The 8,833-nt window shown below is 38.4% G+C and overlaps 1 protein-coding gene across 2 annotated transcripts in view; it reads left to right on the top strand.

Annotated features, from left to right (window-relative positions):
* The window catches only part of LOC105002614 (chromosome unknown open reading frame, human C1orf87), an 83,954-nt gene that overhangs the window by 37,273 nt on the left and 37,848 nt on the right, over positions 1–8,833 (top strand). For both annotated transcript variants that reach the window (XM_010859335.1, XM_010859345.1), the window contains exon 8: positions 5,349–5,446. In XM_010859335.1, the coding sequence (XP_010857637.1) occupies positions 5,349–5,446 (98 nt within the window). The remainder of the gene's footprint in view (positions 1–5,348; positions 5,447–8,833) is intronic.

The raw sequence follows: 8,833 nt of genomic DNA, 5'->3' as shown, positions 1-8,833 counted from the left end.
ATTTTTTTTTTTTTTAAAATCAGTGTTTGGTGAAATTGTCACTGCAAAATAGTCTAAGGAAGGAGGCTCTTTCCCAGGGTCAAGTGATGGCCACATGGAGTGCTGGCTGTCAGAGCAGGCTCTGAATGTCTTCCCCCAACAGCTGGCCCTGAAAGCTTAAATTTGTGGTTCATATTGAAGAAAATGGGGCACATTTTCCTTGAAGCTGGTCTGCCTCTCATGAGCCATCTGGCATCTCTTAAGACATCTGGAACTCACTCAAAGTATATTACAGTTCCGGGAGGCATGGCAAATAGAACTGTGATTCCCCAGAATGTGAGATAAATTGAGGCCCAATGGACACTGGATATGACACGCAGCAGCAGCTGCACCCCAACATCCTTGTTGCTGGACACAGGACTTCAGAGGCAACTGGGAAAGGCCATATGAATTGTTTCTCTTTTTGATCAATAGTTGTAAAGGGCACAAGGGAGAGGATCTCAGACCTCCTTGAGTTTCTCATGAAACCTATGCACGCTGTATTCAGAGGGGGAGAGGAGCACATCCCCACAGCCAGTATTTCAGAGGGTTCGCGGATCACCTGTACCTCCTCAGATAACTTAAAGTTGTTCTGAAGGATGATCTATGGGTCCTATCACTCCAATCAATGGCACTGTCACCAACCTCAAAGAACAGTATAAAAACATATCTGATATCTGTCATCCTCATTCTGTGGACTCGCTCATTCTGTCCCTGTCACATCCTTCATTCAATGATGGCTCAGGAAGGACTCCTGAGGGCAATGTGGACCCACATACATTTATTTGTTAACTTCCCTGACCATTATTCATATCAGGTATGATGGTAAAGAATCTGCCTGCAATGCAGGAGACCTGGGTTTGATCCTTGGGTCAGGAAGATTCCCTGGAGCAGGGAATGGCTACCCTCTCCAGTATTCTTACCTGGAGAATTCCATGGACAGAGGAGCCTGGCGCATACAGTCCACGGGGTCACAAAAGAGTTGGATGATCAACACTTGCACTTTCTCGTCCATGGATTGAATAGGCTGTGGAACCTAAGAAGTTTCCAAGCATAGAGGTTCAGTTTAACACTTTTATACATAATCCATATTCTTTACCTTCTGAACTCCTTTCTGCTCTATAAGGCACAGCCCTTCCAAACTACTCCCAGACCTTCCTGCCAGGAGGAACTGCTAGAACACAGGTTACTCTACCTCTAATTACTCTTTGCCTGATGTTCATGCAACCTCCTCAGTATCATCAGGAGGGAATCCCATTACTGAGTGAACAGGGGCTTACGAATGTGAAATTTGTTCCCTTGGCAAGACTACAGCTATGACACTAGTTTACCAAGTGACCAAAACTGTAATACATTCTTCTGCAGTTGGCCAGACTCCTTTTTTGTGTTTAGTTGTTTCTCCATCAGTACACTCTGCCCTAAAATATAAATGATTTATACTAGCCTCAAATCGTTCCCTACTTCCAAACCAGTCACCATCTTTCCGATCAATATGGCATGTTTATTCTTGCATTCAACATACTAATCACACAGTGTGCTCTGGGCAGTGTGATAAGGCATTGAGGACAACACACGATTATGATTTCAGTTTCAGAGTTCTCCAGGAGTTCAGGGAAAAGGTAGTATTTTAAACATGTTACAATTTTGTATGACAAACACATTGGTGGCAGTAACTTTGAACACAAAGAAGGAATAACAACCTAGCCTCACCCAAAAACTCCAGAGGAAATAAAGCAAATACTGCATCTTAGAGGACATGTGAATTTGACAAAGAATTTTGGTAGGGCAGAAGAAAGGACAGGAAAGGTTTTCTAGGTAAAAGGTGCAATGTGAAATGTTACTGGATGGAAGAGAGCATGGCTAGTTCAGGGAATGCTAAACTACTCATATAGGCAGAACACAGTGAGTGCATGGTGACTGGGGTCAGTGGGAGATGCTGCTCAAGTTGATGTTAGAATGGTTGGAGGAACCAGTTTTTGAAGGGTCTTTCTAAGGAATGTGACTTTATCCTGAACTCGAGTGGAATCATTGAAGAATAATAAATAAGTGAATGATATGATCAAATTTGAAATTTGAAAAGAGCACTCTAATAGATATGGAGAATTAGAGACATTGAGAAACTTTAAAAGGCTATTCCAGTAATTCAAGCAAGAAATTATGAGAATTTAAACCAGGAAAGTAGCAGGAGGGATGGAGATATCAAGGAGGTAGAAAAGTAGGTCTTGGTGACCTAATTAGACATAGATCCTGAATTAGGAGGAATGAAAAATGACTCCCAAGGTTCTGACTTTGACTAGATGGTGGTACCATTCTCTAAGACAGGAAACAGAAAAGGAGTTTGGGGAGGCAAAGGAAAGAATGCTGAGTTCACTTTTGAGCATGTTGATGTAGCTTGAGAGAGTAAAGCTAAATAATGACATAAGGGTCTTCAATATGGAGTTGAAGCTTTGTGAATAATTAGAATTATTAAAGGACATAAAAGAAGGTAAGAAGCGAAGGTTGAGGAGGACACCTGTTGTTAAGGAGCAGGTAGATGAAGACAAGCCAAGAAAGGAGACCAAAAATAATCAAAAGAGACATGGAAGTGATCAAGAAAGCCAAGAGAAGAGATCTAGGAAAGGATGGCACGATCAGCCATGCCACAGGCTGCAAAGAGATCATCTGTAATCGGGATTGAAAAATATTCATTAAATGGAAAACTTCAGAGGTTACTAGTGACTTGGTAAATACAATTTAAGTAGAGTGATGGGGTAAAATGCAAATGAAGCCACAAATGGGAAGGAAGTAGAGAGAGCATCTGTGCATCAGTCTCTCCAGGAGCATTTTGAGGAAATGTATTTATTTTACTTGTCACTTTCTAAATAACATAGGTATTTTATTTACATTTGATTTTTTAAATGCCCTTATTGAACTGAAGAAACCATATACAACCAAACATTTTCTTATTGAATAAAGACATCATAATGAATATTCATGGATTTTAAAAATAATCCTAGATAACACTAAATTGCCAGGATTTTCTGGTAGATGTTTCTATTGCTCTTCCACAACTGTCAGTTCATAGCAGCTATCAATCAATCTACTTCTAGGAACCCTGATGTACTATTTCTAATCTGCTGTTCATTTAGCCTAGAGCAAAACTCAATGTTGCCAGGAGTAAATAAACTGTTTTTAGAATACCCTGTTAATACTGATGTTTAAAAATACATTAATATGCTCTAATCATGAGGATAAGTTGATTTTTATTTATTTTGTAAAATGGCATAACATAACTAATTTCTATCACTCTGTTTTTGCAAACCTATGCCTTTACCTTCAGTACTTTTAACTAATCATTCATTCCTAATTCATCTATATATTTATTTATTCAATAAGTAATTTTCAACACTGTGCTTGGCAATGGTGATAGGAAAATGAAGGAAACACAGTCCAACCCTCAGTAAACCAGTCTTTTAGAGATGCTATAATGAACAGATATTTACTGCCCAGTGAAAAGGAGTATAAAACTATAGTAGAGTGAATTATGCCAAAATACGTTTAGTTTCTAAAAAGCACAATGCTCTTTCTCACCCATTATTTACACATGCATTTCTTCTGCCTGGAATTATCCTCAACTCCTTATTTTTCTGGCACATTATTATTCCTTTTTTTCATGTTTTATATCTGTCTTTTCCCTTCCCTGAAATACTCCTCTACAGCTAGTAAGTAACATGTTTCTAACCCAGATTGGTTGTTTCCTTCCAAAAAGACAAATGAAGATTAGGCTTTTGTCACTGTATCAAAATATAGGTTATATTATTCAAGTATGGTCAGACCAACAGATCAGGAGGCGATTGCCATTGGAAAGATAGTCTTTTACTCACAGTTCCCAAGAGGAGGGGCACAGACACCACACGGGCCACATGATGAAACACCAGAGTTGGTCAGGAGGCAGAGGGGATGGGGGCAAAGTGTGGGCAAGAGCATTTATTGTGGGTGGATGAAGCAGGATAAGAAGGCTTAGGATTGGCTAATTTGAATAATTTCAGTGGGCTCTGGGGCACAGGGGCCATAATCAGGACCTGGAAATAGTGGCCCAAGTATGAAAACCTCAATAAAAGAGGTAGTTGGTTTGCAGATGAAAGACATACTTTCAGGTAAGTCCTTTACTATCTCTAGTAGTTGGCTAGCCCTGGAAGAGGCAGTTTCTCCAGGGTCAGCAGGGCCCCATGATGGCCAAGCATCAGATTTAAAAGACATGCGTAATACAGTCTCTATGTGGAACTTCCTCTCAAAATAACAACAGTAGCTACAATTAGTCTAAACACTAAATAAAACATTTCTTTTATTTTTTCTTTCTTTGCCCCTTCCTTCCTTCTCTCATTTCTCTCTCTCTTCCACTCTCTTTCTTGTACTTTTGTGCCCCCTTCTCCTCTTTTCTTCCCTCTCCCCTCTTCTCTCTCTCCTCTGTCTCCCTTTTTCTTCCTCTTCCCTCCTTTCCGTCTTTTCTTCAACACATGTTAGTCAAATGCCTCCTAAAATCCAGGCATTATTCTAACTGCTTACTGTCTTCTGAGAAGTAGAAAATACTAATCTTATTTAGTAGGTGAAGTAATTGGGCATAAAAAGATTTAGGAACTTCCTGAGGTCACACAAATCACAGACAGCATTCCCAGTGTTCAAAATAAATCATGCCTTATTCTTAAGACTCTGTGTTTAAACAGTATGCTGAACACACAAGAAAGAGTATCATGACCTAAAAGTTTGGTGTGTTTGAATCTAAGTATCGCACACCTACCAACTTGAGAACTGAACTGGATTGTTGGCTAGACTCAGAAAATATTAAGTACTCAGGAAGTTGCAGTGACTCTTCATTCATTCATCCAACAAATATTAATTGAATATCTGGTTTCTAGACTAAGTTCCATCATTTATTAACCACGTGACATAGAGAAAGTCAATCTACCTCTTGGTTTCCTCATATACAAAATAAAACAAGATTCTTTTGTAAATCAAAGTCAATATTAAAAAACACTTTGTAACTCACCTATATAATAAGTGTATATAATTTCTGGGCCTTGACCACTCATTCCATAGCTGTCAAAAATGTAAGATCAGCATTTCAAAGTACAGTGGCTTCTGAGTAATGAACTATGCCTCTGTGTCAAGCATAAAAAAATTTGCTGTTGATGAGCAGTCCATTGAACATTCTTGTCCTAAATATTATTCTAGTGGTATAGTCCACTCCTGGTTATTCATTTTTTGTCCAAATTATGTAAGTTCTAATAATGGGAAGGAAATTCAAATCAACTTAATTATACTGAAATTTCAAATCTTTTTCTTATTTTCAGGTCAGAGCTATATGTGGGAAACATGGATTATATCTGACTTTGAGTCTTTTGGAAACATTGCTTAACCATCAAGATTTGGGTTACCAAGATGAAATAAAGTAAGTTGATTTTTTTATTTACATAGTCCTTTATTAGAATACCAAATACATAAGTTTGTCTCTAGGCTAAAATTTTATATGTGAAACGATCAGTTTATTACCTAAAGACAGAGTTAATAGATGTTTGTTTATATTAAGATCACAGAATCTTTTTGGCCATAGAAAAATGAAAGCCGTAAACTTCCACTTCCAGTTTGCTGGTAAATGGCAAGTCAGATTTACCATGTCATTCTAAACAACTAAAATATAGGACAAAATATATGAAATGATACTTTCTGGATGACTTTGGACATCAGGAAGCACAGAACAGTGATTCCTGAGAGAAGGAAATGAGGTAAGCTCAGTTTACTGAACAAGAAAGAGGACTCCAAACTTAGCCCAGCATTCTCCTTGAGCCAAAGGAATAGAGTATGAAGTTCAGGAAGGCCAAGAAGTCTAGAATACTTGGTACAGCATAGCAATGAGGCGAGATACCCTAAGAGGCCTTTCTAGAGACTTCCAAAGAGTTACCCTGAAGTCTTCACGTGCAAACTTGGCTAATGTATGCATTTGAGGAAACTACCCAAGGCCAGCAAAAGAAACATCAAGAGAAAAAAGAGGAGAAAATTTCAGATCTCACACAGAGTTGCTGCTGCTGCTGCTGCTGCTGCTAAGTCACTTCAGTCGTGTCCAACTCTGTGCAACCCCACAGATGGCAGCCCACCAGGCTCCCCCGCCCCTGGGATTCTCCAGGCAAGAACACTGGAGTGGGTCACACAGAGTTGGGAATAGTTCAAATTTATACCAGTCAGAGAGGAACACATGTGGGATGGATTAGAGTCCTCAAAATGATATTATGCTATAGTGAAACCTAATGCATTAGATGGAGAAGGCAATGGCACCCCACTCCAGTACTCTTGCCTGGAAAATCCCATGGACGGAGGAGCCTGGTGGGCTGCAGTCCATGGGGTCCCTAGAAGTCAGACAAGACTCAGCAACTTCACTTTCTCTTTTCACTTTCATGCATTGGAGAAGGAAATGGCAAGCCACTCCAGTGTTCTTGCCTGGAGAATCCCAGGGATGGGGGAGCCTCGTGGGCTGCCGTCTATGGGGTCGCACAGAGTCGGACACAACTGAAGCGACTTAGCAGCAGCAGCAGCAATGCATTGGAAACTGGAGTCTCAGAAGGAGATAAGACAAATATAGGGAAAGAAAAGAATGTTGAAAAAATAATGGCTGTAATTTTCCAAAATTGAAAAAAAACTATAAAGACATGGACCTAAGAAGTTTAATGAACTTCAAATATAAGGAATTTGAAGTAAACCATACCAAGGCTCCTTATAATCAGATTGCTTAAACTAGTAGTAAATTAAAAACCTTAAATACACAAGGGAAAATGACAAATTACATAAAGAGCAACAAAGATAAGAATTATGACAGATTTATCAAAGATAAGAATTATGACAGATTTATCATTAAACACATAAACAATAAGACCGTAGAATAACATCCTTAAAGTATTGAAGGAAAAATGATCATCCTGAAATCCTACATCCAGCAAAACTGTTTCAAAAACTGATAGAAATTAAGATGTTTTTTACACATACAAGGACTTCCTAGGTTGTGCTAATGGTAAAGAGTCTGCCTCCAGTGCAGGAGACTACGCACAAAAGATGAGAGAATTCATAACCATCAGAGCAGTACTGCAAGAAATAGTAAAAGAAGGCCTTGGGCAGAAGGAAAATAATCATTTTTAATCTGCACAAAGAAATGAAAAGTATTGGACATAATATGTCAATGAATAAAAATACAATTTCCTTATTTTAAAAAAATCTCTCTAAATAATAATCAATTGTTTAAGATAACAATAATAACAATGTACTGTGGAGTTTGTAACATAATAGAGGGCAGCATTTGACAACAGCATAAAATACTGCGAGGGGAAATAAATAAAAAAAAGTATACACCTGTATACTCTCAGCTAAGTAGTATAATTTTGGTTGAAGGAAGAGTATTCGGTTAAAAATATGAATTGTTGTTTAGTCACTAAGTCATGTTCAACTCCTTTGTGACCCTGTGGATTATAGCCCACCAGGCTCCTCTGTCCAAGGGATTTTCCAGGCAAGAATACTGAAGGGGGTTGCCATTTCCTTCTGCAGGGGCTCTTCCTGACCCAGGGATTAAACCCAGGTCTCCTGCATCGCAGGCAGTCTCCTGCATTGGGAAGTGGGTTCTTTACCCCCTTAGCCACCTGGCAGGCCCAAAAATACTAATAGAGAAGTTTAAATTGAATAATCACATATAAATACTAAGAATAAACCAAAAAAAGGAGGAAAAGCAAACAAGAAACAAATAGGACAAGTAGAAAATAAATGCAAACAATGATGCTAGATTTAAATCCAATCATATCAATAATTAAAGTAAGTATTAATGGTTCAAATGCACCAATTAACAGGCAGCAATTTTCAGATTTCATTTAAAAAGCAAAACCCAACTAAATGCTGTCTGAAATGAACCCTTTTATAATATAAAGGCAGACCCAGTAAAAGTAAAAGGATGGAAAGTGATATACCATACTAATTGGTATGAATGAAAAATAAGCTGGGATGGTTACACTAAAGTCAGACAAAGTAGATTCTACATCAAGGGGTATTGCCAGAAATTCAGTTCATCAAAAGGATATACAGACCTAAATGTTCATGCCCTCAATAACATAGTTTCAAGTTAATAAATTAAAAACATAAATCTGGAAGGTGGAATAGACAAATTCACAATTTTATTTAAAGAATTGAACATATTTCTGTCAGTAACTGACAAAAACAAGTAGACAGAAAATCAGTAAGACTATAGAAAACTTGGTTTTTCCAGTGCTCATGTATGGATGTGAGAGTTGGACTATAAAGAGGGCTGAGCGCAGAAGAATTGATGCTTTTGAAGCGTGGTGTTGGAGAAGACTCTTAAGAGTCCCTTGGACTGCAGGGAGATCCAACCAGTCCATCCTAAGGGAAATCAGTCCTGGGTGTTCATTGGAAGGACTGATGTTGATAGCCAAAGCGATCTTGAGAAAGAAGAATGGAACTGGAGGAATCAACCTACCTGACTTCAGGCTCTACTACAAAGCCACAGTTATCAAGACAGTATGATACTGGCACAAAGACAGAAATATAGATCAATGGAACAAAATAGAAAGCCCAGAGATAAATCCACGCACATATGGACACCTTATCTTTGACAAAGGAGGCAAGAATATACAATGGATTAAAGACAATCTCTTTAACAAGTGGTGCTGGGAAATCTGGTCAACCACCTGTAAAAGAATGAAACTAGAACACTTTCTAACACCATACACAAAAATAAACTCAAAATGGATTAAAGATCTAAAGGTAAGACCAGAAACTATAAAACTCC

This window comes from Bison bison, unplaced genomic scaffold (assembly GCF_000754665.1).
Source record: "Bison bison bison isolate TAMUID 2011002044 unplaced genomic scaffold, Bison_UMD1.0 scf7180017856337, whole genome shotgun sequence".
Classification (NCBI taxonomy): domain Eukaryota; kingdom Metazoa; phylum Chordata; class Mammalia; order Artiodactyla; family Bovidae; genus Bison; species Bison bison.
The sequence above is the reverse complement of the archived record's forward strand: the minus strand, read 5'-3'. Positions and strand labels throughout refer to the sequence as shown.